General features: G+C 49.5%; 3 protein-coding genes across 5 annotated transcripts; all 3 read right to left on the bottom strand.

Moving 5' to 3' along the window:
* Nucleotides 1-126: 126 nt before the first annotated feature.
* RPL10A (ribosomal protein L10a) lies at nucleotides 127-2,895 on the bottom strand. Its single transcript, XM_059076453.2, has 6 exons — nucleotides 2,543-2,895; nucleotides 2,120-2,194; nucleotides 1,964-2,044; nucleotides 1,461-1,609; nucleotides 616-788; nucleotides 127-330 (listed from the first exon to the last, which is right to left on the bottom strand). The coding sequence occupies exons 1-6, from the start codon at nucleotides 2,545-2,547 to the stop codon at nucleotides 160-162; spliced, it is 654 nt and encodes a 217-aa protein (XP_058932436.1). The 5' UTR covers nucleotides 2,548-2,895; the 3' UTR covers nucleotides 127-159.
* Nucleotides 2,868-15,473, bottom strand: FANCE (FA complementation group E). Of its 3 annotated transcripts, none has more exons than XM_067006070.1 (10): nucleotides 14,932-15,473; nucleotides 11,371-11,992; nucleotides 10,741-10,785; nucleotides 10,347-10,415; nucleotides 9,906-10,049; nucleotides 9,367-9,490; nucleotides 9,063-9,141; nucleotides 7,651-7,717; nucleotides 6,291-6,416; nucleotides 4,210-4,745 (listed from the first exon to the last, which is right to left on the bottom strand). In XM_067006070.1, exons 1-10 carry the CDS (start codon nucleotides 15,345-15,347, stop codon nucleotides 4,743-4,745), a joined length of 1,695 nt encoding a protein of 564 aa, XP_066862171.1. In that variant the 5' UTR covers nucleotides 15,348-15,473; the 3' UTR covers nucleotides 4,210-4,742. The 3 variants fall into 3 exon arrangements, with proteins under 3 accessions (XP_066862172.1, XP_066862171.1, XP_058932346.1); XM_059076363.2 differs by having other exon boundaries at nucleotides 4,210-4,750; nucleotides 14,932-15,466; XM_067006071.1 differs by lacking the exons at nucleotides 4,210-4,745; nucleotides 6,291-6,416 and adding an exon at nucleotides 2,868-3,041 and having other exon boundaries at nucleotides 14,932-15,442.
* Nucleotides 15,474-18,461: 2,988 nt separating this feature from the next.
* LOC131763800 (probable E3 ubiquitin-protein ligase makorin-1) lies at nucleotides 18,462-26,731 on the bottom strand. The gene is made up of 8 exons (XM_067043206.1): nucleotides 26,609-26,731; nucleotides 23,675-23,742; nucleotides 23,248-23,492; nucleotides 21,050-21,153; nucleotides 20,699-20,871; nucleotides 20,465-20,575; nucleotides 18,861-18,996; nucleotides 18,462-18,612 (listed from the first exon to the last, which is right to left on the bottom strand). Exons 1-8 carry the CDS (start codon nucleotides 26,729-26,731, stop codon nucleotides 18,475-18,477), a joined length of 1,098 nt encoding a protein of 365 aa, XP_066899307.1. The 3' UTR covers nucleotides 18,462-18,474.
* Nucleotides 26,732-27,610: the final 879 nt, after the last annotated feature.

Raw genomic sequence — 27,610 nt, 5'->3', positions numbered from 1 at the left:
GAAAGAATGCCCTGCCTTGTTTGCAGTAAATTACTACCCATCACTGGCTCATCAGTGCAGTGCTGTGGCATGCAAGGTCAGCTCACAAAGCCCCACCCCGCTTCCCGAAGCCACAGGAGACGGTGGTAATGGTGGGAGTATGGTTTATTAAGCTGTGCCTCAGTACAGGCGCTGGGGCTTGCCCATGGTGCTCTTAATGTACAAAGCCCGAACGTTCTGCCAATTTTTCTTGAGCAACGACACCAGGAAGTTGACGGCTAAGTGGATGTTGTACACAAGCTCATCATCTGTCATTTTCACATGGCCAACAGCCACTGCCAGACACAGCACCTGTGGGGAGAGGAAGGTCAAATCAGGTTGGTGGCTAGATTCAAGAGAATGTGGAGAGTGGGCCCGTCTACAAGCCAGATGGCCCATCCCTATGACCTCCAGTGACCTAATGAGCAGTGCTCTGGCCCCCAGACCAAGACCAGAGTTATTTGAAAAGCTTCAATCCTGTTAGGTGACTGTCACGAGTCCCAAGTATCCACAGAAATGCAAACCAGAGCTCCCACTTGGAGAACGTGGGTCAACTTCACCACTCTTCAACCTATGCAACCGGCTAGACCTTCTCACCTTCTTCATCTGGAACTTGATTGTGGACTTCACTTCATCAACTTTGGCCACCATGTTCTCATTGTGGGTCAGCAAGGAAGGGAACTTGCCAGCCTTATTCAGGCCTGGGCCCAGGATTCGTGGGATCTGCTTGATCAGAGACTCTGAAGCCAAAAAGGCATCATACTTCTTGGCTGGTAAAGAGAGGAAGTCGTTAGGACCTGGCCCCTGAAGACACCTCTAAACACAGCTATGAGACAACTGCAGAAGTGGCCTCTAACCAGCACTCTACCCCTTCCCCACCTACCGAGTCTTTTTAATCCTCTCCCCATTCCAGTATTATCTCCATCCTCTGAACTTTTACTGGCCCAACATTCACATGAAACCGGGTAGCTGAAGTCCAGGGCTGACTCACAACCCATCTTGTAATGGAAAATGCTCACACTAGTTAAGACTGCCTGGTTTCAAATCCTGCCTTTTTAGCTACACAACTGGAGAACCTATTTATCTGTAAAATGCTCAAATCCCATAGCCTAAAGGTTAAAATGAAATATGGGAGTTTTAAGTAGAAATTTCAATTCAGAATGTACCAACACCTGACCTGTCAATGTGACAGTTCTCGCTTGCTTAGAGAACCACTACCTGGCCTTCTTCCCTTATTAAATCCAATCCTCAAAGCAAAATAGAATTTTCAAGTGGCTAAAAAATACCAATCAAGTTAACCAACCACAGCAGATCCTTTCTGTCATGACTCTACCCCATCATCACTTTAAAATCCAAGTGGGAGAAATACACCTGGTTCTACCACTCAGGTGAGAACTGCCTCCACCCTACCCCACATACAAAACCACATCAGGCACACTCACCCAGCTTCTTGACCAGTTTCTTATTCTTGTTGAGTTTCTTCAGGGCCTCGATGTCCATGTGGGGGATATCCACAGCCTTGGCCTCATCACAATGCTGCTGGTCCCCCAGAACACACACGGAAAACTTGGGGCGGGGAGTAGACTTAAGCCTGTATTTTGGGGGACAGTACAGGTCACACCCAGCCCTGGGTCCCAAGGGCAGGTGAAGGGGTCTGGGACCGCTGCAGCACTGAGTCTTACCCAGAGCGTCCGCATTCACCAACAGCTAGTCTGGCTTCTCAAACTAGCCGGCGGGCTCAGCCAAGGCCTCCCCACGCCTCCCCTCTTGTTTTAAGACCCAGGGTGGGGGTCCGTCCAGCCACGCCTGCCCGGAGCAGGGGGTCTGCACTACCCGGGCACTTCAGTGCCGCACGTGCCTGGCCGCCTTGGGCTCAACAGGAGCCTGAAGGGAGGAGACAGGCATGGGGACACTGAGGGCTGGGTGGGATTAGAACGGTGCCAACCTGACGGTGCCCGAGAAGCGTTTGTCCTTCTGAGGGTCATAGTTCTTCAGGCTTATCTGAAGCTCCACCGTCTCCAAAAACCTTAAAAATGCGTAACAAAGTTAATGGACCGCTCGCGGCTTCCCAAAGCAGCCCTCCGCGGAAGTCCGCACTTACTTCCGGCGCTTGCGCTGGTTCCCGTGCAGGACTTCCCGCACCGCCTCGTAGAGGGTGTCTCGGGAGACTTTGCTGCTGCAAGAAGGAAGCAAGACGAGTGCTCAGGACCAGCGAGCAGTGGACCAATCCGTTGGGGTGTCAGAAGGCTCAGGCTCGGGGATAGTCCACGGAATACTCCCCGGGAATTCCGGACGCCAAGTGGGGCAATCTGAACCAGATGCAAACCCCGGGGAAGAGGGGCCCTACTGGCGGCCGGCCTTAGGCACGCGAACTCCAACGCCAGGCCCGTAGGCCGAAGCCTGGCAAAAATGCCCCACGGCGAAGCATAGGCAGGGACCCCCAATTCCGCCCGTAGTGTATCCCTCCCCACGGGGGCGCCCGGAGGCGCGGATGAGTGCGGATAGCACTATACGAGCCACTAACCTCATAGTCCCTGGCGCGCCGATAACCGGAAAAGAGACAACCTCAGTTCGCGCATGCGCTCAAATAGGACCTGGTTATCGCGAGAGATGCCTTGCTCCCGCGGCTTTCCACTTGAGAGCAGTCGGGTCGCTCAGTGCCGGGGGTGGGGCGCCGCGGTCGCTGTGTGTTGCGCCGCTAGGCCTGCGCGGAGACCACCTGACCTGCGGCGGTCCCGGGCGCCTGTTGCCACCAGCTGCTGCCCGAGGCCCTTAGGGAAGAGGCTGGGCCCAGGGCGGTGAGCTGCAGTAGTCACACTGGTGGGCGCCGCCCCGTTTTGGCCGCTGAGATCGTGCAATTCCGACATGTTTGTCCCTTAAACCTCCTGCGCCGGCTTCACTTCTCAAAAGCAGGCTTTGCTCCTGACCTCTCTCCCTCATCATCTTGTTCTAACGGGGGCTCACGGCTTCTGAGGAAGTTGTGGGAAGGGAAATGTCGAGTTCTCTTCCTGGCGCCTCAGAGCCTGCGGTGGGGAGGAGCAGGTAAGGTTCGGTGATGAACTTTCACCTGATAGTTGACTCAGTAACATCCACAGGTTAAGTGTCTTTTTGTTTGTTTCTTAAATATTTATTTTGGCCGCGCTGGATCTTCGTTGTGGTATGTTTAGTTGCAGCATGTGTGATCTTATTTGCGGCATGCGAACTCTTAGTTGCAGCATGCATGTGGGATCTAGTTCCCTGCCCAGGGATCAAACCCAGGCCCCCTGCATTCGGAGTGCTGAGTCTTTCCCACTGGACCACCAAGGAAGTCCCCAGGTTGTTTTTACTATGAACAAGGCGCCTAGCTAAGTGCTGTGGGAATATAGTTGTAGAACACACAAGCCCACAGTGTTGCACACCCTTTCTGCCTTTCCTGTCCAATAGGCCTCATCCTGTTCTCTGCTCACAGTATTCCCAGGAGCCCTTCAGATCCCTCCTCAAAAGCCATCATCTGCCCAAAAGTCTTCCCCAACTCCAGGCTGAGTCATTCTCACCCTCAAGCCACCCTCCCCAGTGCGGGATGCACACACCCCACCTACTCAACAGACAGCTCTGACAGGGCTGGGGTGGGTGGTATCATACATAATATGGCTCACAGAACTCTACCACCTTCCCCTCACCAAACATTTCCCTTGGAAAAAGATGCCCCTGTCACTGAGCTGGATGGGGGTGGCGTGGTATGTGTTCGTTTTCAGCAAACACCCGGAGTTAGTAGGAAGGCAGGCACTGCTTGCTTTTTTTTTTTTTTTTTTTTTTTGCAGTACGTGGGCCTCTAACTGTTGTGGCCTCTCCCATTGCGGAGCACAGGCTCCGGACGCGCAGGCTCAGTGGTCATGGCCCACGGGCCCAGCCACTCTGCAGCATGTGGGATCCTCCCGGACTGGGACACGAACCCGTGTCCCCTGCATTGGCAGGCTGACTCTCAACCACTGCGCCGTCAGGGAAGCCCAACAGGCACTGCTTCTAATAAGACATTACTGAACTTCCTACTTTTTATGAAATACCACTGAGAAATTATTCAGGTCAGAAACAACACAGAGGATCATAACATACACTTGAGCACAAGAGATTTGTGCTAAGCACACAGGTCTCCCGGGGCTCCTGGAGCATCACTGTCGTCTGCTCTGGGTCTGCTTTGACCCCACTGAGGCCTATGTTAACTCCTATTTTATTTATTATTATTATATTTTGGCCACATCTCACGGCATGCAGAACTTCCCCGACCAGGGATCCAACCCTCGTCCCCTGCAATGGAAGTGCGGAGTCTTAACCGCTGGACCATCAAGGAAGTCTGATGCCTATCTTAAAGTGTCTGTCCCCACAGCCTGAGGTAGAAATGACAAGAAGGCAGCCCAGGCTCAGCAGGTCTTGGTAATACAACTCACCCAGCCCCCTTAGCCCCAGACCCTTCCTGCTAGCTGGGAGGCCCAAATGGCCTCTCTGCAGCCTGGAGCAGGGAGGCATTTGACCTCTGGGATGGCCAGGCTCAGCCCTGACCCCCAGGCAAGGGGCAGGGTGAGGTGCTCAGGGCAGAAGTGTCCTTCGGTAATCTGATGAGGGAGGTCTGGGAGGGTGGTCCCTTGGTGGATGGTCAGGGGGCCAGATGTCTCAAGGCAGCCTGCAGAGACTTCCTCAGGAAAGTGGTATTGAGCTCCAGAGCTGCAGCCAGGCCCAGCCTCTGGGGCTCACTGATCTGGAGAGAAGGAAGAATCGTGTCTGGACTCTAGCAGCTGATCCCTCCCCTCTCCCCTCTGCCCCTGGGCTCTGTTTAGTTAGAAGAGAGAAATCCAGGACACAAGGACAATAGGAGGAGATGACTCCCTGAGCAATCTATCCTCATTATCTCACCATGGTTAAGCAAGGTATTTGGATTCAGGTAGACCTGTGGTCAAATACTAACTGCACAACGTACTATGTCAGCCATATTAAGAATAGTTGACAATTATTAGGTGCTTACTATGTGGCAGCACTTTATATTCATGACTTCATTTAATCCTCACAATCCTCCCATTTTACAGATGAGGAAACTGAGGTTCAGAGACACTCCACTGTGGCTGCCACATTCCTTCTGGGCCACTCTTTCTTCCCTGACCTGTTGCTGCAACCTCCTGACCCATCTCTGCCCTGTACCTTCACTTTCCAATCCCCACTCCTTGCCAAGGCCAGAGGTTTCTTTATAGAATACAAATCTAATCAGGTCACTCCAGCTGAAGGCCCTGAGATAACCTCTAATGCCTCATATTGGAGGTCCTTCCAGGATCTACAGAGGGTCTTCAGAGGATCCAGGAGCCTCCTGAAATTGTGCATAAGATGTGTATTCGTATTTCCATTTTTCTGGGAGGATGTATGCCTTTCAGCAAATCATCAAATAGGCCTGTGATCCCAAGAAAAGGGTTAAGAGCCAAGAGAAGACCTGGTCTTCAAGATAAAGTCCAAGCTCCTCACCATAACTTACAGGGCCCTCCATTAGATGCTACCATGACTTGGCAGTGTGACCTTGGGCGAGTTACTTTAACCTGCATCTCAATTTCCTCACCTATAAAATGGAGCTAATAATAGTATCTTCTCATAGGACTAACACCTGGAATAAACTAGTGAGTTAACATATGCAAAGGGCTTAGAACGATGCCTGGAACATATCAGGGGCTACAAGTATCAGCTCTCAGTATTTTAGCTCTCTAACTTCATCCCCTACAGCCGTCTACTCCTGGGATTTTAGGCCTCAGCTACAATGATGTACCTGCAGATCCCCTGGGACATTCAGTGCTTTACACTGTTTCTTTTGCCTGAAATGCCCTTTCCTGCATCTCCCCCCTTGACTACCACTCACCCTTTAAGACTCAGGAAGCCTGTCCCAACTCCCAACCACAAACAAGGTTTAGTAGCCCCCTTTTCCTGTCATCAAATGCCCTGTGCATACCTTTCACCTGGCTCCTACCAGATATTACAATGAGCCATTTATCATCTCTCTCCCCTCTCACTAACTGGGGGAGAGGGTCAAGTCCAGGACAGAAACGGTGATATGGTCACTGTTGATTCCCTAAAGCCCCAGATAGCATCTGGCCCACAGCAGTGTTGGCTGGGTAAATGAACTCCTAAGCAGTCTCACTCCCATCTTGGGCTTGAACTTGTGGTTTCCCAGGCTAACACTCAGGGTTTTCTCCCTGGAAAACATACCCTCGTGGCAGGCTCAGAGCAGCAGGAGCAGCCCTCATGGCCCTACCAATACTCACATTGGCCTGATACTTCGTTATCACTGTCAGCATGAGCTTGGCATAGGCCATGGACGTGGTGGCTCCTGGCCCCTCTTTACAGAGTTTCTCCATCAACACACTGAACTTCTCAGAGGGCATCTCCACCTGCACACGTTAGGAGATCAGACAGTAGCACAAGAAAGGGCCCTGGATTCAACTCCCAACTCCATCACTTCCTAACCAGGTGACCCTGTGCAGGTCACTTAACTGAGACTCAGTTTCCACATCTATAAAATGGGGCTCATGATGTCAAACTCTGAAGACTGTGAAAAGGATAAAATGAGATTATGCACATAAAGCCTGGCACACATGTCTAAAAAAATGGTGGCCACTGTTGCACAGGCTCAGACCAGGAGATGGGGGGCAAGGATCCCTCGCCTGGCTTAGGGGTTAAAGATATAAAGGAGTGAGGTACCAAGGGGGCACTGGCAGTATAATAACAGATCTTCATAGTCACAATTTAATAAACACTTATTATGCATTAGGTACCATTCTGAGCACGTTACACCAATTATACCATTTAAACCTCACCCCAGTTTTATGTGGTAGGTGCTATCATCACTCCCCTTTTGCAGATGAGGAAACTGAGGCATAAAGAGGTTAAGTCAACTACCTACGTTATAAACAAATAAGGCAGAATTTTAGGTACTGATATATGGAAAAACTGCTGAAATGTACTGTTAGATGAAAAAAGCAAAGTGCAGAGCACTGAGCTTGGTGTGTTACCATCTATGTAAAAGGCAGGGGAAAAGTAAATTTCACCATGTGTCCTTGTATATAGAGAGAATCTCTGGGAGGGTTCCCCTGCAACTAGTAACACTGATTAGCCCTGCGGAGGGCAATCTGGGTGGCTGGGGGAAATTTTTTCACTATATCCTTTTAAGCTTTCAAAATTGTGAACATATGAATCTATTACCTATTCAAAAATAAATTAGGCACTGTTCCTGGCAGTCCAGTGGTTAGGACTCTGCGTTTCCACTTCATGGGGCACGGGTTCAATCCCTGGTCGGGGAACTAGGATCCCGCATGCCACACAGTGCGGCCAAAACATAAATTAATTAAATTAAAAAATAAATTAAATTTACACACACACATCAAAAAGTCCCTCCCAAGGCCACACAGCTACTAAGAGGCAGAGCTGGGATTCACCGTGCAGTCAGCTCTCTGCTACCGGCCTTTCAAGCCCCTGGACCCTCCCACTGTCACGGGCACCCTGCCGGAGGGCAGTCATCCTGCTTGCCCCTCCATCACTAAAGGAGTCAGACACCCAGGAGCTGCACACCCAGCCACAGCACTGCAGCGCTTCTTTGTCCACTCTTCCCCAAGGCAGCCTGCTCACCTGCCGCTCCAGGAGTGACTGCAACACCAAGAAAGTCTCTTCCTTCCACGGCAGCTCCAGGATCTGTCTGTAAGGCACAGGCCCCAGTGAGGAAAGCTCAGCCTCCCACCTGAGCCTGAGTATTTACTGCTCCTACCCCAAGGCAGGGCAAGGCCCTGGGGACAGCCAAGATCTCCAGCCAACAGAGGAAGAAGTCAGAGCCCCCCGATGCTGGTGGCCATCTAGCAGCCACTGCTGCAGAGCCCATACTCAGTGCTGGGAAGGCCACAGCCCAAGACCCCCAGGACCTGACATGAAGGATTTGGCAGTGAGAGGTACAAAGGTCCCCTGGAAAATAACCAGGAGTCGATAGTGCCTCCTGAGTTCGAACGCAGAGGACGACCCAGGGAAGAGGAGGATGACGATGGGTGAGATGACACACAGGAGGCTTCCTAGAGAAGGTGAGACCTCCCTGCGGAGCCCAGCCCACGGTGAGGTCCACTCCAGCTGCACCTACTGTCCTCAGCTTGTTTGGAAAAGCAGAATGTCACATGGAAACGGTGTGGCTTCTTGGGTGCACAGACTTGGGTTTGATCCCAGGCTTTTGCACTTGCTGGCTGTGTGACCTTTGGCCACCTCCCTCAACCTCTCTGAGCTTCAGTTTTTCCCTCTCTAAGGCGGCCGCAGCACTTACCTCACAGGATTGCATGAAGACTAACAAAGTAATAAATCTAAAGCACAGAGAAAGTGCTCAATTACTGGTGGCTGGTAGTATTTTTGCGACTGTCCCCTTCTCATTATACTTAGCATTTCCTATTTCATGTTAGTGTCCAATGAGATCTCACCTACTCATTATTTCTACATGTCTGTATCTTGACTCCCCCATTTTGATACCCAAATTTAACCCCAATTTAATAACAATATTTGAGCACTCACTAGGTGACAAATACTGTGCCAAGGCCATTATATGCATTATCACATTTACTATCTAGACTTCATACGTGGAAACAGAGGCTCAGAGAGATGGAAGAACCTGTTTAAAACTCACACATTTAAATAAAAGGCAAGGCTGAGATCTGCAACCATGTCTGTTTGACTCCAGAGCCAGTGCTCTGAACCACTACGCCATGTTCCAACTACACCAAGAACTCAAGTGCAGGAGCATCAGCCTCTTTGCATTCCCAGGGGCACCTGGCACAGAAGACTGAAACCCTGGGCTTGGGAAGGTGCATGGGATGGTAACTTACAGGGGCCCACGGGTGGGAAGGCACAAGCCAGGCTCAGGACAGCGAGAGGGGGCATCGGCTGTGCCACTGCCTGTATTTCAGGCACAGGGCCTGGTACCCAGCCGGCTCCAAGTCCAGAATGCCAAGAGCAGGTTTGGCCAGAGGGAGGAGGTGCGGGTGGGGCCAGCGTGGAGCTTGTACACTCACCCCAGCATTAGAGCCTGCATGTCCGGCTCCAGGGCCTCGTCCTTTGTAAGGCAACACAGTAACTCTGTTTGAGCTGGACCTGGGTGGGCGACAGCAGAGGGGAGAAGTCTGGGAGAAGCTAGCAGGAGAGAATGGGGCTAGCAGGGAACAAAATGCCTGGCCCTTTACAGGTGGCATCGTCAGGGAAGCAACAGGTATCTTCACTCATTGAAAACTCAGCTCCTGCCAGGGCCACCCAGGGGGTGAAGGGTGCTGGGAGCAGACAGGGCAGAGCTACCAGGCCTGGGGCCCATTCCAGAATTACCTGTTCCTGGGGCTTGGAGCACAGGGCCAAGGAGGGCTCTGCAGACGGCGTAGGTGTACTTAGTACAGAAGGAGGTCAGGGCAGTTGTGAGCAAGCGGGAGGCTGAGGAAGTCAGGGAGAGAATCTACAGCCAATGGGGAGGAAAATATTAATTTCTTTCTTCTTCCTTCCTATCAGTGTTTATTGGACACGTATTTCAGAGGCTCACACATTACAGTACAGAGAAAAAAAAAGTTCTTTTATCTAGGACTCACATGGATCCACTCATTGGAAAGGACCCATAGCTCCCTTCCCCAGCTCCCAAATATCCAATCCCAAACCCCAAATCCCTTCCGCTTCTGTAAGGATCTGGGGCCCAAGAGGGAGGAGTTAGATGCCAGGTGGGTAGATGGCCTAGGGGGCTATGCCCTTCACTTGCCCCAGGCTCCCCAGACAAGCAGATGCATGCAAGGCTGGGAACCTCCTCTCCCACCCTGCTGAGGGTTCAAACTCTCTCCTTCACTGTCCCTGGCACTCCATGTGCATCTCAGCACACCTACCCGTCCAAGGAAGAGGCTCCTGGTCAGCACAGTAGCATTGCTGAGGCTGAGGTCTGGTGAAAGGGCCAGCAGCCAGGTGCAGAGCTGCAGGAGACCCGTGTCCGAGAGCTGCGGGAGCTGCAGCTGGGCACACACCAGGTCCACCTGCCAAGGAGGAGGGAGGACACCAGGACACTCAGCCTGTCTCTGCTAGGCTGTCTCAATCCAACCGGGCAGCAGAAGGGGCGGGGCCAGGACACTCCAGGGTAAGGTAAGGTGGGGAGAGCTGCCCTATGGGGAGGAACCAAGGGCTAAAAGAAACCACTGAGGGCCACCCCTGCCCCTGAGACCAAAACACCCAACAAAATCCCCTCTCCAAATTCCTACATGAGGCAGGGAAACACAAACTAAAATGGAGAGAGGGACCATGTCCTCAGGGCCAGACAGTTTTTCTGGACTCACCTGGCCAGGACTGCATTCGTGGAGAAGCTGCAGCTCAACTGGTGGGGTGCCCTCCAGCCCTTCCAACCCCTGGGAAGGCAAATCCCATGTTAGGACCTGCAGAGCCCTCAGTGACAAGTCACTGAGGCCACCCCTTCAATTGGCAGAGTGGATGGCTAAGGACCCCAGAAGGTGCTACTAGAGGAGAGGAACTTGCCTGGAGTTGGAACCTGCCTCAGGTTAGACAACATACTTGGACCAAGAAAAGCCTTTGCAGCGACTGTCCTCAGACCTTCATTCTAACCCCCTCACCCAAACAGCCTGTGCCTCACTGCACTGGGGCTTCCCTGGGCACAGCTGGGGCCCAGGCAGGGGGCGGAAGAAGGGTTCTGGGTAGCAGAGTAGGGCCAGTCACCTTCCCGAGGGTCTTGAGCAGCTGCTGCAGCCTGGGAACTTGTTCCTGCAGAGGAGAGCCCAGTCACTGCCATGTCCCCACCCATGCAGTATGGCCCCCAACCCAGACCCAGCCCCCTCTCTGAGAAGGCCCCAGGTCAGTGGGCACTAGCAGGCAAAGATGATTCAAGGGAGCCAGAACATGAAGCGTAAACCTTGCAAAGTGCTTAAGAACTCAAACTAGACAAGACCTATGTAAACCCAACTGAACAGACTTGTCTTCTCTGCACCCATCCTAATGGGGGCAGACCCAGGCCTTGGGCTGGGAGGACAGGCTGGATGCTGGTATGATTCCCCCATTCCCATAAGGTGGGTGGCAGGGGTAGCTCCAGAGCCTTTTCTCTTCCGTGGTATCCTTAACCTCACACTATTGATCATTTGGTCAAGGGTTCCCACCTCCAGTAACTCCTGTCCCCACCCGCTCCTCAGAATCTGTGGAGCAGAAACTACATTCCCTCAACCCCACCTCCTTCCCCTTGCTCCACAGACTACAGTTATCCCAAGTGGGACACAGTATCCCAACCAGCTTTTGCCCTGTATAAACCCCCCATTCCTGAAGAATCACTCTAAAGCAGCCTCCTCACCCTAGTACCTGGATAGCTCTGGGCAACTCCAAACTCTCAGGTAGGCCCTTAGCATCCTCTAGACTCTGACCAGCCTCACTGGGCTTCGCCCCCAAAACAGGCTGGTTCTCAATGGATGAAGCACCCCCTCCATTGGCCAGGAATTCCAAAGATTCATGTTCAGGTCTGTTTTCTTCATGGCTTTCTTCTTCCTTTTCCAAACACCGGAGCCTTTTGGGGGCCCTCTCCCCCTCAGGACTGGCAGGCTCTTCCTCCGGTTCCTTTCTGCGTTTCCCAGGCCGCTGGGAGTCCTTGTGCTCCTCCTGCTCTTCTTTCCCTTCAGGATCTGGAGCCTGGGGCAACTTCAACTTCCTGCCCCCTTGGCCCAGCTGCCCACACAGGCCTCGGAGCTGTCTCTGGCACCTTTTAGACAGTGGGGATGCTCCCTCAATGGAGACCCCAACACCAAGATCCCTTCGCAGAAATTCCCCAAGGGCCCGGAGCCAGGGATCAGGGTCGGGGCTTGAATCCTGCTGCACAATCTGCAGCACAGGGAGGAGACTGCTTTCAGGCAGTGACGGCCAAACAGCCATCAGTAGGGACATCAGGTTTCTTTGGCATAATGGGGGCAAGCGCAGCAGCAGTGGTTTCCTGGGTAGCAGAGGGAGAACATGCAGTTAAGATGACTTGCTGAAAGGAACATAGGGCAGACTGGGTAGAGCTAGAGGCTAGATGGTACCGGACAGACGGGGGCGCTGGTGGGCAGTACCTGCGAGTCAGTATGGATGGAGGAGGGGATAGCATGGAAATCATTCAACAAGTGAGCATCTATTCTACACTACCCTGCTCTTCGACATCTCCTATTTCAGCTCAAAAATTCACGTTGAAACCTACCCTATAATAGATCCATGCTTGCTTTATGTAAAAAAGAAAAAAAAGCCCTTTCCCAAACTTTACGTAAAAATAGTACTCCAGAATACTGAGCAATGCTTAGCCTGCAGCCCTGTGCTCCCCTTGGCAGTGCCCTGGAACTCACAGGGTCACATCTGTCCAGCTCTGATGTTCCTTACACTGTACTGAGTTCCTGAGAGGCAGAAGCAGTGTCTCTTTCCTCTGTGTCCCAGTACCCAGCACAAGACCAGCCTAAAGCAGGTACTTGGTGCACATTTATTGACTGAATTAAATCTCTGAGAATAAGTGTTCACAGATCAGCAAGACTGCTGCGGACAGAGCAAAGGAGCCATCTGTAACGTGACAAAGGCACGAATGCAGATGCTATGTGACCTGAGGCTTGCTGGAGTGGCAAGCAGGTCATAAATGCATCTAGCCCACCACCCATCACGCCTCTGCACCTCTGTATACATGACTTTGAGGGGCTGTTTGTCATCACACACAGAGGCACTTGGGATATATGAGAGAGGAACGAAACCTTTTATTTTTTTGTGGAGAAAAAACACTAAATGAGAGAGAAAACTAGAGTAAAAGTTAAAAAGATCGTCAATTTGTGGTGGAGGATACTGGGAGTAGAGAAGTGGGGAAGAGCCTATTCCAAGGACTTTCACCTGTTTTGTGCATGGAGTCCCTTATCGGAATAAGAGGGTTAAATGCATAAAATACATAGGATTACAAAAGAAAACAATTATACTGCAGTACAGTTCTATCCAGGGTCCACAAGTTAAGTTCCATTCCCCTTACTCTGTCCAGAAAGAGCCAGACCATTGGGTAAACATTTCTAGAGCGTCTAATTTGTGGATTCAGAAAATTCTCTTGACCATTCTCTTGAAAGAAATTCAAGATGGAGTGTGGGAAGAAAATAATAGAACTTCTATTTCTATTTATCTAAAACATAAAAAATTAAGTATTACAAATATTTAAAATATGGATTGGCCCTCCATATTCCAGTGTCCAGCCCAATTCTTGGGGAGGGGTATTCAAGGAGAGTGGGAGGCCTGCTCTTCAGCCCCCTAGAGGCTGAAGGTTGCACCTCACTCCGTTACTTTCTGTATTTTACTTAACTAGATAGTTAAGTGCATCTATGGACGCTGTATTATCTTTCTTAACAAAACGAACTGTCACAAAATGGACACATGGCTTACAAGGATGTCAGAAAAGAAACTGACTACCAGTAAGGGAAGCACAACCTAATTTAAAAATGGCAGAGCTGACACTTCTGCTCCTAGTTGGGATTCTTAGCCAATAAAGAGGGGGAAAAAAGTTCAAAGTCACCCAAAAGACTAGAAATTATCAAGAACACCATCCTAGGAGCTTCCCTGGTGGCACAGTGGTTGGGAGTCCGCCTGCCGATGCAGGGGACACGGGTCCGTGCCCCGGTCCGGGAAGATCCCACATGCCGCGGAGCGGCTGGGCCCGTGAGCCATGGCCACTGAGTCCGGAGCCTGTGCTCCGCAACAGGAGAGGCCACAACAGTGAGAGACCCGCGTACCAAAAAAAACAAAAACAAAAAAAACCACACCATCATTAAGGTAAGAGATCTTGCCCTAAACTGTATATTATGCTTTGAAAAATTGATAATATAAAGCCAGCATGATCAGATGTTTATTGTCATTTACCACGTTTTAATTTTTTTTTTTTTTTTTTTTTTTTTTTTTTTTTTTTGCGGTATGCGGGCCTCTCACTGTTGTGGCCTCTCCCGCTGCAGAGCACAGGCTCCGGACGCGCAGGCTCAGCGGCCATGGCTCACGGGCCCAGCCGCTCCGCGGCATGTGGGATCTTCCCGGACCGGGGCACGAACCCGTGTCCCCTGCATCGGCAGGCGGACTCTCTCAACCACTGCGCCACCAGGGAAGCCCTACCACGTTTTAAATTTCTATTTATGGGGACTTCCCTGGTGGCGCAGTGGTTAGGAGTCCACCTGCCAATGCAGGGGCCACAGGTTCCATCCCTGGTCCAGGAAGATCCCACATGCCGCAGAGCAACTAAGCCCGTGCGCCACAACTACTGAGCCTGTTCTCTAGAGCCCATGTGCCACAACTCCTGAGCCCACATGCCACAACTACTGAAGCCTGCGCGCCTAGAGCCCGTGCTCCGCAACGAGAAGCCACAGCAATGAGAAGCCCTCGCACTGCAATGAAGAGTAGTCCCTGCTCTCCGCAACTAGAGAAAGCCCGCGTGCAGCAACGAAAACCCAACACAGCCATAAATAAATAAATTTTTAAAAAATGTCTATTTATGTATACTTGACAATGTACGTATTTTAACACACGTGTACTCTTGACCTATACTGGAGGTAAGAGATGGAAGTGTGTGATTAAAATTAATTAGAATCCACTGACTTATAATTATTCATTTACACCCAACCGAGGGCAGGTGTCTCCCGTCTAGGTGGGCAGCACTGCACCCAGTACCTACGCCATGAGGGTCTGCCGGAGGCCCCTCCTCATAGGGAGCGCGGCAGGGTCCCGCTCTCGGGGCAAGTATTCACCTCTCCGTGCCTCGGTCTTCTCATCTAGAGAAGTGGGTAGCGCCAGCCCCTACCTCACACTACCATGGAGGATGACGGGCGACGCCCCGAGCTACGCCAGCGGCCGCCGCGACCAGCAGGGCAGGAGCAACGCGGGCGGACGACTTACAGCTCCAGGCGACAGTCCGGGCCCTCCACGACTGGCTCCTCCCGGCACAGCGCCTCGAAGACGCGGTCCCAGCCGAAGGGCTCCCCGCCGCGGCCGCTCAGAGCCCGCAGCACCCCCAAGCCGCGTCGCGCCCCATCGGGCCCCGCCTGCAGCGCCTGCAGCAAGAGGCGGGCGGGGGCCTCTAGGTGCGCCCAGGGCGCCGGCTCCGCGCCCTCAGCCTGAGCGGGTGCCGCCTCCGGGGCCTCCATGCCCGGGGCCAGGGAGCCGCGCCGCCCAGCTCTCTGGTTTCGGGCCTCAGCTCCGGAGCCTGGGGAAAGGGAGGCGGCCGACAGCACCGGCCCTGATGCTGCGGCCGGCCCCTTCCCGCGCGCGCCACATTCCCTCCTCAGCGTTTGGGGAGGCTCTCGGACTCGCATCCAGCCAGCGCGCGAGACTAGAGCTGTCAGAAAGGAAAGGCCCGGGCTGGGCGCAAGGGCAGGCCGGAAGGGGTAAGGAAGATAGGAGTAGGGAGGCGGCGCGAAGGCCGAGTGCAGATCTGCTGACGAGGCGGGAGCAGAGTGGGGGCGGTGCCAGAAGGAAATAGGTTAGTGGGCGGGGTCATGCAAGAGATAGAGTGGGGCGGGGCTTGATGGAGGAGCGGGTCCTCTGCGGCTGACCCTAACCTTCCTTCCTCCACCAATCGCTGAAGTAAGTGAGGGGCGGGCGTACAGAATGGATATTAGGGATCCTGCTGGTTGTACTTCAGGATCCAAGCATCATTTAATTTTAGCTGACGCCCATGTTGCTTATAGATCATGGGTTTTGCCATAGGATTTGATCATAATTTACCATAACGTCACCTCTTCCACAGGCCATCAACTGCCATCATTCGGGTTTCAGTCCTCTCCAGAAATGTTTGATCTACTAATATACCCGAGAATGGAGTTGCAATAAAACCTAATGCCATTTATATGGCCAAAGGCATTCCTGTAAACTTCCTCCCTAAGATCAAGAAATGGCCTTGCTCTGGTTGTTTATAAGGGACCAAGAGTGCCTCCACTTCCCAGGGTTTTGGTTTAAGGAAATCGGCTGGAGGAGGCAGGCCTCCAGCGAAGGGAGGGACCATAGCAGAGGATAGGAATAAAGGCAGAGGGGAGAAGAGCCCCACAGCACCCCATAAACCCTCCTTTGGGTGTCAGCTTGTATTTCCATCCTCCCAGCTTCTGCTTCCATGCACACGTCCACTCAATCGATAAATCTTTACTGAGCACCTAGTGCTCAGGATGCAAGGAACAAAATAAAGACTTTTGCCCTCATTGTTGCTGACCCTCAATTGAGGAGAGACAGACAACTAAGTAAGTAAACAATAGAATGTTTGTTTGTGATAAATGCTTTCAATGATATAGCAGGGAAGGGAGATAGAGTGAGGTAGTTTTAAATAGGTGGTTAGGCAAGCGTGCACTTGCTGGGGAATAACAGGAGAGGTAACCAGACCAGATCTTGTGAGGCCTTGACATCATAGAGAGGAATTTATCTTTTACCCTGAATAGTATGGGAAGCCATAGGCATATTTTGAACTGGATCTGATTTCCATTAGAGCCAAATTTTTTATTTTTTCCAAAATGATTTCAAGGGAGGGACTTCCCTGGTGGTCCAGTGGTTAAGAATTGTCTCGCAACGCAGGGGATGCCGGTTCGATCCCTGGCTGGAGAACTAAGATCCCACATGCCACAGGACAACTAAGCCCGCGTGCCACAACTACTGAGCCTGCACACCACAACTAGAGAGCCCGTGTACTGCAACTACAGAGCTCATGAGCTCTGGAGCCCATGCACCACAACTAGAGAGAAGCCCACACACTGCAAGGAAGAGCCTGTGCATCGCAACAAAAGATCTCGCGTGCCGCAACTAAGACCTGATGCAGCCAAAAAATAAAATAAAATAATTTAAAAATGATTTTAAGAGAGCTATTGGAAAAGACTACGGAGTATTTCTTAGATCAGTGGTCCCCAAAACTTTTGTCACCAGAGACCGGTTTCGTGGAAGACAATTTTTCCATGGGTGGGGATGGGGTGGATGGTTTGGGGATGACTCAAGCGCATTATATTTATTGTGCACTTTATTTCTATTATTATTACACTGTAATATATAATGAAACAATGATACAACTCACCATAATTCAGAATCAGTGGGAGCCCTGAGCTTGTTTTCCTGCAACTTGATGGTCCCATCTGGGGGTGATGAGAGACAGTGACACCAGAAGTGTGTTGCTTATGTCCAGTCTACTCCGTAAGATGCAGCTTCGTCGTCACTTGCCACTCACTGATAGGGTTTTGATATGAGTCTACAAGCAACTGATCTATTATGGTCTCTCTGCAGTCAAACCCCTCTGCTAATGATAGTCTGTATTTGCAGCCGCTCCCCAGCGCTAGCATCACTGCCTCAGCTCCACCTCAGATCATCAGGCATTAGATTCTCATAAGGAGTGTGCAACCTAGATCCCTCGCATGCACAGTTCACAGTAGGGTTCGAGCTCCTAAGAGAATCTAATGTCACCGCTGATCTGACAGGAGGCGGAGCTCAGGTGGTAATGTGAGCAATGGGGAGCGGCTGTAAACATAGATGAAGCTTTGCTTACTGCTCACCTCCTGCTCTGTGGCCTGGGGCCTAGTTCCTAACAGGCCACGGACTGGTATCTGGTATTGGAGAGACAGACAACTTAGTTGTCTAGATAGTGCCTGCTTTGCAAAGGGCAAAATAGTAGGAAATAAGTTTCTTCCAGGAACCTCTATCTCAGTTTATCAGTTCTAACTTCATAGGAGATGTTTTCGGTCTTCAAAGGACCAAATGATGTTGGGGACAAAGGGGTGGAGGCCCTGATAAGTAGTGGGTGGGGCTAAGAATGCTAAACAGCCTTCAATGCCCTGCCCATCCTCAACTGCCAGCCTTATAGTGGTGGCCTTGGTTCATGCCCACCAAGGTCTGCATTCTAGCCAATGGGAAGGAGAATAGGGAGAAAACTTCCAAGTGTGGTTCTTGACCCACACTTGGAATCCACAAGGATTCCAAGGGGGAATCCTTGAGACCTTTTCATGGGATCTCTGACATTACTATTTTTATAATACCTACATTATTTGCCCTTTCTGTTCTCATTCTCTTATGAGCATAACGTGAAGTTTTCCAAAGGCTGAGTGACAGGTGATATTGCAACAGATTAAATGCAGAAGAAACCCTTGGTGGAGGTAGGGGTGAGGGTGCACCTAGGCTATAAGCAGACGCTCTTCAGACACCAGCAGTGATGGTTTAGGTGCACTTTATTGGTTTTCTTTCAGAATCCTTCTACAAAAGAGTAAAGCTAAAAACCAAATCCCTGGCAAGAGGGTGAGAATCCTTCCTCTTTCCCGAGAGCCATCCCCGCCCCCATGTTCCCCAGCTGTGTCACTGCTGCAGTTCATGGGGGTGGGGCACTTGCTACTTTTGTCCCCCACCAAGCTCCAAAGGGAAAAGACCTACCACCTGGCAACCCCTGCCCCTCAGCCCCATCCCCCCACACGTTGATCCTGGTTACAGGAGGCAGTGGTAAGAACTGTTGGGATCCAGGAGGAGTTCTGAACCCCAGAAGGCCATGGTCAGGGCACAGTCCATGAAGAACACCTCCTCCTCTGGCTCGGTGCCCCCTAGGAACGCTGTTTTGCCCACCACCTGAGAGTAGAAAAAGAAATCAGTGAAAACCCCTCAGCTTCGACCCCAGTTGTACGTGGTACAGGGGAATCAAGGTTGACACATAATGTTAGGCAGGTTGTACATAGCACAAAGGTACCACATCTAAGCAGGCACCATTAATGTCATAGACATCATACATAGGTTTTACATTTATCACAGACATTTATTATAAACCATGGCCAGCAGCCTCCCCGACCCCTTATCCCTGCTGTTACCACCTCACTCACAGAGGCCAGCTGCATACTCCCGGGCCAGGGAGGATCAGAAGTCGGGGCCTTATCTGGGAGCTGGTGCAGGTAAATGCAGTCCGACTTGAAGGGGCAGCGGCCATTCCCCCTCATAAAGAACCGGCATCGAATCTGGCTATGAGAGGGCAGAAAGATAGAAGACCATCACCTTCAAGCCCAGTCGCCCCAGGAACAAGGGACACTCAAGGCCGACATGTAACGTTGGGTAGGTTATACACAGCACAAAGGCACCATCATCTATGCTGGCACCTCCAGGGTCACATTGACAAGTGTAGATGTTATATTACAATTATTTACCAGCAGATGGCAGTAAAGTGTCTTAAGTGGTACCTTTCTCTTAATTTCCACAAAGTCTATTTGGGACAGCAGTGACCCTGGGAATCTCCTTTCCTTCTTTGAACTAAGTTTCAGTAATACCGCCAAAGGAGGAGGGAGAGCAGACAACCCTACAATGTGTCTCTGTAACCAGGTTAGAACAATGCCCTCTTCTGAGGGGTGGTCTTATGATTTGGTAACTGCTAGCTAATGAAATTGATTAAGAAGTTTCCCACTTCTGAGATTGCAAATTTCATTCTGTGAAAGGTCAGATACAGGAAGGGTTTGTGGGCAACCTGTGATCTGCTTAAGTAAGAACAGCTTTTTCTTGCACAGAAAGATGGACGAGAGGGAGAAAAAGATAAAGTGCGTATTTATAGCCTTTTTCCTTTCTCCTGCATCATCACCTCTCTGCTTGACTCCAACGCAGTTGAGTTTTTCCCACTGCCGGCAGTCCCAGCGTGAATGGAGGATCCTGCTGACCACCAAGCTGGAAGCCTGGGAATCCCTCTAAAATGACTGTCCCTCTTCCTCTTCCTCCCATTTGACCAAACCTAACATCAGGAACCCCTCTATCCAGATAACATCCAAAACCACCCCACTCAACTTGACCAGATTCTCCATCAGCCTCCCTCACCCAGCTCTCATGTGACAGTACCAGTCCTGTGGCCGTCCATCTGGAAACATTAATCATACGGTTTCCTTTCAACCTCATGGTCAATTGGTTACCCAGGTATGTCCCTTCTTCCTCTCAAGTCAATATCCTCCCCATGGTTCCTTCTAGTCCATGCTAGAGTCAGAATGGACTAGAATGGAGTCAGAATGCCTGGGTTCAAACCCATTTCCTTACTTAAGCCCCACAGACCTTGCCTCACTTTCTCCTTCTACAGCGTGATAACAGTAAGAGTCTCTACTTCCATGGTGGCTTGTGGGATCCTAGTTCCCCAACCAGGGATAGAACCTGGGGCCCCATCAGTGAGAGTGCCGAGTCCTAACCACTGGACTGCCAAGGAATTCCTATACTTTCCTGCTTAAAACTGAGCCAGGCTAGAAGAAAAACTTGGCCTTGACTGTCTCAGTCACTCACTATTATTCACTGCGCTTTCTGAAATAGTGAAAATAGCTCACACCCTCACCTGCCGTCTTGGTCACTCTGCACTTCCAGGATTTGGGGGATGCCATGCTGGGAAACATGGCTGAGAGGGTATGGATCAGGGGCTGCTTCCCCTCTTTCCTAACCTGAGTAATGTTCCCCCTGCCAGGCTCACCTGGTCCGAGCCTTGAAGTTCCTGATGAGTTGTTCCTTCTTAGGCCCCTTGCTCACCCAGAATTTGCAGGGGATGATGTAGCTGGAAGGGACACGGCACTGAGGACAGGCCCTGCGAGGTGGGATGGGGTGGGAGGTGGGAGAGGAGTAGTCACAAGCCCATCGGCATGTCTCTGAGCCCACCCCTCTGTGGGACCTTTCCCTCCCTCCCTGCTGGCCCCTCCATGACACTGACTTGATGACACCCAGCGGGAAGTCCCCTCGGCTCTTCCGCCAGGTGCGCAGGCAGCCCAGGCAGTGGGGGTGGCTGCAGTTGGGCAGGATGCCAAAAATCCGCTGGGCCTCTGGCTTCTCCCACACCTTGTCCATGCAGATGCCACACACGATGTCCCGACTGTCCTGCACCCTCTGCAGCCACGGGCAGAGTCAGAGCACATCCTCCCTTCAGTCCCCACCCTGCGAACACACACACACACACACACACACACACACACACAGCCACCCCAGATACAGCCCACCCTCCTCCAGCAGGTATGGGCATCCCAGAGGTCCAGCATGGCATCCTCTTCCCCTCCCCCTCCACTACCTGCTGCACCTCAATGTCCAGGTTCTGAAGTGGGGCCAGGAGCTCCTGGACAGGGTCTGACATAGGCCGAGACTTCGGGAAGTAGCTGTGATCACCATCGGCAGCTGTTGGGGAAAACTGGATCCATTCATTCATTTACTCATTCATGTGGTATCTCCTAAGCATCTGCTGCATGCAAGGCCGAGGGTGTGTAAAGTTCTGTCCACCAGTAGTTCAGAGTCTAGTCAGAATTATGTCTCTAACACAACTGTTTAGACCTGTGCTAGTCAATACGATAGCCACCTGCCACATGTGGCTATCAAGCACCTGGAATGGAGTTAGTCTGAATTCAGATGTGTCATAAGTGTAAAATACACATGAGATTTTGAAGCTGAATATGAAAAAGTCTCTAAAATGTTTCATTATTAACTTTTTATATTAATTACATATTGACATGATATTGGATATGTAATTTTTGATATATTGAGTTAAATATTAAAATTAATTTCACCTGTTTCTTTTTCCTTTTTTTAAAATGAGGCTGCTAGAAAATGTTTAATTACATGCATGAATTGTAAAATGATGCAGCCACTTTGGAAAACAGTTTGGTGGTTCCTCAAAATATTAAACATAGGGTTAACATATGATCCAGTAATTCCACTCCTAGGTATATACCCAAGAGAAATGAAAATATACATCCGCACAAAAATTTGTACATAAGTGCTCATAGCAACATTATTCATAATAGCCAAAAAGCAAAAACAACCCAAGTATCCATCAACTGGTGAATGAATAAAACAAAATGTGGTATATATCCATACACTGGGATATTATTTGGCCATAAAAGGAAATGAAGTACTTCTATATGCTACAACATGAATAAACCTAAAAAATATTATACTAAATAAAAGAAGCCAGATGCAAAAAGGCCATATATTGTATGATTCCATTTATATGAAATGTCCAGAATAGGCAAATCCATAGAGACAGAAAATAAATTAGTGGTTACCAATGGCTGGGAGGGGTTGTGGATGGAGAGTGACTGCTAATGGGCTTCTTTTTGGGGTAATGAAAATCTTCTAGAATTAAATAGTGCTACTAATAAGAACCTACTGTATAGCACAGGGAACTCTACTCAGTACTCTGTAACTACCTATATGGGAAAAGAATCTCAAAGAGCGTGGATATATGTATAACTGATTCACTTTGCTGCACAACAGAAACTAACACAACATTGCAAATCAACTATACTCCAATAAAAATTAACTAATGTTTGTACAACTCTGAATATACTGTATTACATTGAATCATACACTTTAAATTGGTGAATTTTTTGGTTTGTGAATTATATATCAATAAAGTGGATACAAAAAATTCCATATGTTATATGGAATCTTAAAAAAAAAATGGTTCTGAAGAACCTAGGGGCAGGACAGGAATGAAGACGCAGACATAGAGAATGGACTTGAGGACCTGGGGAGGGGGAAGGGTAAGCTGGGACAAAGTGAGAGAGTGGCATGGACATATACACACTACCAAATGTAAAATAGATAGCTAGTGGGAAGCAGCCACATAGCACAGGGAGATCAGCTTGGTGCTTTGTGTCTACCTAGAGGGGTGGGATAGGGAGGGTGGGAGGGAGACGCAAGAGGGAGGAGGTATGGGGATATATGTTTATGTATAGCTGATTCACTTTGTTATACAGCAGAAACTAACACACCATTGTAAAGCAGTTATACTCCAATAAAGATGTTAAGAAAAAAAATTCCATATGTAACATATTTCTGTTGGACAGCACTGAATTAGAGCAATAATTTAAAAAATAACTACTAACATTTAGTGTTTACTCTGTGCCAGGTACTGTGCTATGCACATCACATATACGAACTCATCAAGACCCTGTGAGTAGGTGCTACTGTCAGTGCCCTTTAGCAGATGAGGCAGTTGAGACTCAGAGAGGTTAAGTGACTTGTTCAAGGTCACACAGTTCCTAAGTGGTGGAGCCAGCATTTGAAATTAGGTGGTTTGACTCCACAGGCACCATGGTGTTCTGCTTCTAGAACACAGTGAGCAACAGAGCCAGAGGAAATTTTCCCCTTGGCTGGGAATCTTGAGGAGGGAGTGGGTGGAAGGAAATATAAACCTTGCTCAGAGACAGGGCAGGAACCCTGGTCTCAGATTTCACTTGTGCCCACCTGCAGTACCCCCTGATGACTCACATGACAGGGACAGGGACTTCCAGGAGCTGCCACCAATGTCCTCAGCCTTGCTGAACAACTCCTCCAGGCCAGGCTTCATGCCCTGGTAGGCCCTGGCCCAACCGCATCCGACAGTCACAGAGGGCAGGTAGGAGGGTTCGGAGCCCCTGCGGGTCAGTCCCTGGGGGGGGCCTGACAGGGTGATGTGTGGCTCCGAATGGCGGCGGCCCCACTCAGGGTGGAGGGGAGGCTGCAGGTGCCGGTAGCTGTCGTGAAGAAGAGAAGGGTAAGGAGAAAGGGATAGCTCCTCCAGGGCTCAGAGCTAGCTCAGCCTAGTACTTGGAGCTGAGGGCAGAGGGGCTCTGGGAAGATGCATGGTCCATGAAGAATGATTCCTCCCTCCTGAGTCTCCCAGCCTACTCCCCACTCAAGGAGAAGAGTTGCTTACCTGCATCCATCTCCGTGGAAGCAGAAGCCTCGCTGGAAATATCTGCAGACCTGGGATGCCTTCCGGTCCTGAGCGAAGCAGCGGCTGGACCCCCAGTGACAGGCACCTCGGTCAAAGTTCCTAAGAGATCATGCCCAGCCCCATTTTAGTTCCTGCCTTGGTGATCCTTCTAGAAAGAGGCTGTGTGACATGAGGACTCAGGCTCCCGGCTTGGTCCTGTGTTCAAATCCTGACTCCGCTTGATAACCCTGGATGGTAATTCAATTTCCCTAAAGCTTGGTTTCCTCCCCCTTAAACATGAGGGTAACAATGCCTCCTGTTACCTCAGGGTTGTCGTGAAGGGTTTTTCGCACAATGCACATAGCAGGTGCTCAGTAAATCATAGTGATTCCTATTACTTTCTCCAAGCACAGAGTCTTGTGGGCTCTGGATTCAGAATTCTGGGTTCAGATTCCGGAACCAGGGCCTGTTCTATGGGCACTGGACCTGTGTAGTCACGCAGGGGCCCCACGTTTGCTTCAGTGTTCTGCCATTGCTGTCTTGAAATTATTAGATTTTTGAACAAGGGACCCTGATTTTCTTTTTGTGCTGGGTCCTACAAATTATATAGCCAGTTCTGCCTGGTACCACTACTTCTTGGTTGTAGGAGCTTAGACAAACTTTCCATGCCTCAGTTTCTTCATTTGTAAGTTATCAGTACTTAATTTATGGGATGATGTAAAACGTAAAGGAGGTATTGTATGTGAAGTATAGTTATCCCTTGGTATCCGTGAGAGGTTGGTTCCAGAACCTCCATGGACACCAAAATCCATGGATGCTCGAGTCCCTTATATAAAATGGCATAGGGACTTCCCTGGTGGTCCAGTGGTTAAGACACCGTGCTTCCACTGCAGGGGGCACAGGTTCAATCTCTGGTCGGAGAACTAAGATCCCGAATGCCATGAGGCCCAGCCAAGAAATAGAAAAAATAAAAATAAATAAATAAAAATAAAAAATAAATAAAATGACATAGTATTTGCATATAAACTATGCATATGCTCCTGTATACTTCAAATTATCTCTAGATCACTTATTACACCTAATACAATGTAAATACTATGTAAATACTTGCTGGTACACAGCAAATTCAAGTTTTGCTTTTTGGAACATTCTGGGATTTTTTTCCCAAATATTTTTGATCTGCAGTTGGTTTAATCCATGGATATGGAACCCACAGATACACATGGCCAACTATACCTGGCACATAGCAAGCCCTCAATAAATATTAGCTGTTCTTATCACTCTGCTGTCATCATTATCATCATTATCGCCACCACTACTACAAGGACATTTGAGGGTCAGCCTGTGAGGTGGGAAGGGTAGGAGGAGGCCAAGTTGGGCCAACATTTATTGAGAATCTACTATGTGTCCAGGCCTGAGCCAGGGCTCTGGGGACCTCTGCTCTTGTCGTGTGCTTCCTTGCCAGGAGTGGGAATAAGTCCACATGTGAAGTGGCCAGGGCAGCAGGGACGGGGACAGAGGCCAGACTCTTGTCCCAAGAGAACACAGACTGCCAGCTGATGCTGGGGGTCTGCCATAGAGTGGTCCCCACCATTCTCCAGAGAAGGTCCAAGAGAGGCCCTGGCAGAGAAGCAGGTGGAGGAAGGGCAGGATGGGTGACAGGTACCCGTCTTGTTGGGGAAGGTACCAGATCGTCGGGCACATGGTCCTTATTACAATTATTATTATTATATTATTACATAATATAATACTTATAATAACTGTAGTTGTTATTATGTTGTTATTTTTATGGAAGCTGTTGTGAGGGCCCGGAGGGTAATATAAGATCATTAAACGGTAACTTTTTTTTTTTTTTTTTTGCGGTACGCGGGTCTCTCACTGATGTGGCCTCTCCCGTCGCGGAGCACAGGCTCCGGACACGCAGGCTTACCGGCCATGGCTCACGGGCCCAGCCGCTCCGTGGCACGTGGGATCCTCCCGGACCGGGGCACGAACCCGTGTTCCCTGCATCGGCAGGCGGACTCCCAACCACTGCACCACCAGCGAAGCCCCTAAATGGTAACTTGATTTTAATTCAGACCACTACGTCATTTTTGGTTTAATTCAGAAGAAATTCAAAGAATTGAGTGCCTCTGCTATAACAAATAACCTTTCATTTCCATTGCTTATTTATGTGAACAAGATTTTTCAGTGCTTCCATTCATAAATATTAAACATAGAAATTGATGTTGATAACACAACATTGTAAATCAATTATACCCTAATAAAACTTTTTTAAAATAAAATTGAATAACAGACAATCCCCCACACACAAAAAAAGAAAGAAACTGATGTTGAATCCTGTCTTATTCTAGCAATAAGTAATATTTATCCATGGATACATGAGCTTTTTTTGGTGGGGGGGAAGCAACAATCTCATCTAAATTTTGTAATGAAAATTTTGTTATTTAGTAATTAACTGTTAAAGTGTGTAGGGAGTTCCCTGGCAATCTAGTGTTTGGGACTCAGCACTTTCACTGCCAGGGCCTGGGTTTGAACACTGGTGAGGGAAATAAGATCCTGCAAGCCTATGGCATGGCCAAAAAAAAAAAAAAAAAAAAAAGTGTGTAATTTATTCCTTTTGATCAGTTGAGTACTACTAATAACTAAATCTAGAAAAAACTCATATTTCTGTTTCACAAATATTTTTGTTGCAGGAACAGATAATATCGTGATCAGTGAAAGACTTCTGAGAAGAAAAATATTTGTATTGGTAAAATTCTGTGGGAGAAGTAGAATAGGCATTCAAGGAGAAAAGGACTTATGTAAAACTGTAAAGAGCCTGCTTTTATATACTTTTAAATGGATGACAGTATATGTTAAATCTCTCTGGTATTTAGATTCCACTGGATGCATGAAAAGAATAGTGTACTTAATCAAATCCAACCTGCTCACCTGCCATTGTTGCTCAGCTGCCCACACAGCAAGTTCATTGGCAGGTCCCAAAGCAAGCAGCCCAAAATACCTTCGACTGAAATTCTGCACAAAGCTACAGCCAGTCCCAGCCCAGTACCCCATGGTGACTTTCAATCATTCTAACTGCCTGGCTTGGAAAAATTGAGAGACTCCTGCAGGAAGATTGAGGGCAAGTTCTTGTGGGCTGAGAGCTTTGAACACATCCCTCAAAATCTTGCTTGAAGTGCCAGCCTTGGAGAAGAAAGATTCAGAAACGGTAAAAAGCATTTGATTTAGTGATGTAACTACTCTAAAAACATCTTTTAAAACTCTCTTTTGGAATTAAAAAAGAATAATTGTATTATTTTAAAGTGGGACTATTTAGAATACATTAGAAATTTAACCTTTGCAACAATTTACGTTATGATGAATACCATTAGATAACTTGGAGTGTGGAGGGGATACGTGTTTTTTCAAATTTCTTTTAGGTTTATAGAAGATGCCTGGCCTGGTATGTTTCTGCTCCCAATTATAACATGAGGAGTAGATAGGAAGAGGCTGCAGTGGGGGAGGGACAAGATCAGTGGTGACAGCCAAAGTTAGGGAGGATAGAAGGTGGATGGAGGTTGGGGTGAGGCACGAGGTGGAAATGACAGTCACTGGAGAAAGGTTGGGTGACCTGAGAGGAGGAGCCTCTCACCCCCTAGGGGAGGAGTCAGTAACCCTCAAAGGAAGGGCTTGAAAGCCTCCTGTCCCCAGTCCCCAAAGCTTTGCTTTCCCTAAAGACCACCAATGAAGCTGACCTCCAGGCCACCATACTAGCTCCTTCACAAGCTGAGAGATCCAGCAACAGAGCTCTCCCAGCATGTCCAGAGGTGCTCTTAGACCATCAGATGAGCCACAGCAACAGGAGCTAGGGGCTTTGTGATCAAATTGATTTGAGAAACTCCTCCTTCTATATTTTTTTTAGAGTCGTGTTGTATATTGCTTACCATACATGAA

The sequence above is a fragment of the Kogia breviceps genome, chromosome 10 (genome assembly GCF_026419965.1).
Source record: "Kogia breviceps isolate mKogBre1 chromosome 10, mKogBre1 haplotype 1, whole genome shotgun sequence".
NCBI lineage: Eukaryota > Metazoa > Chordata > Mammalia > Artiodactyla > Physeteridae > Kogia > Kogia breviceps.
This window is presented reverse-complemented; position numbering and strand designations above follow the sequence as displayed.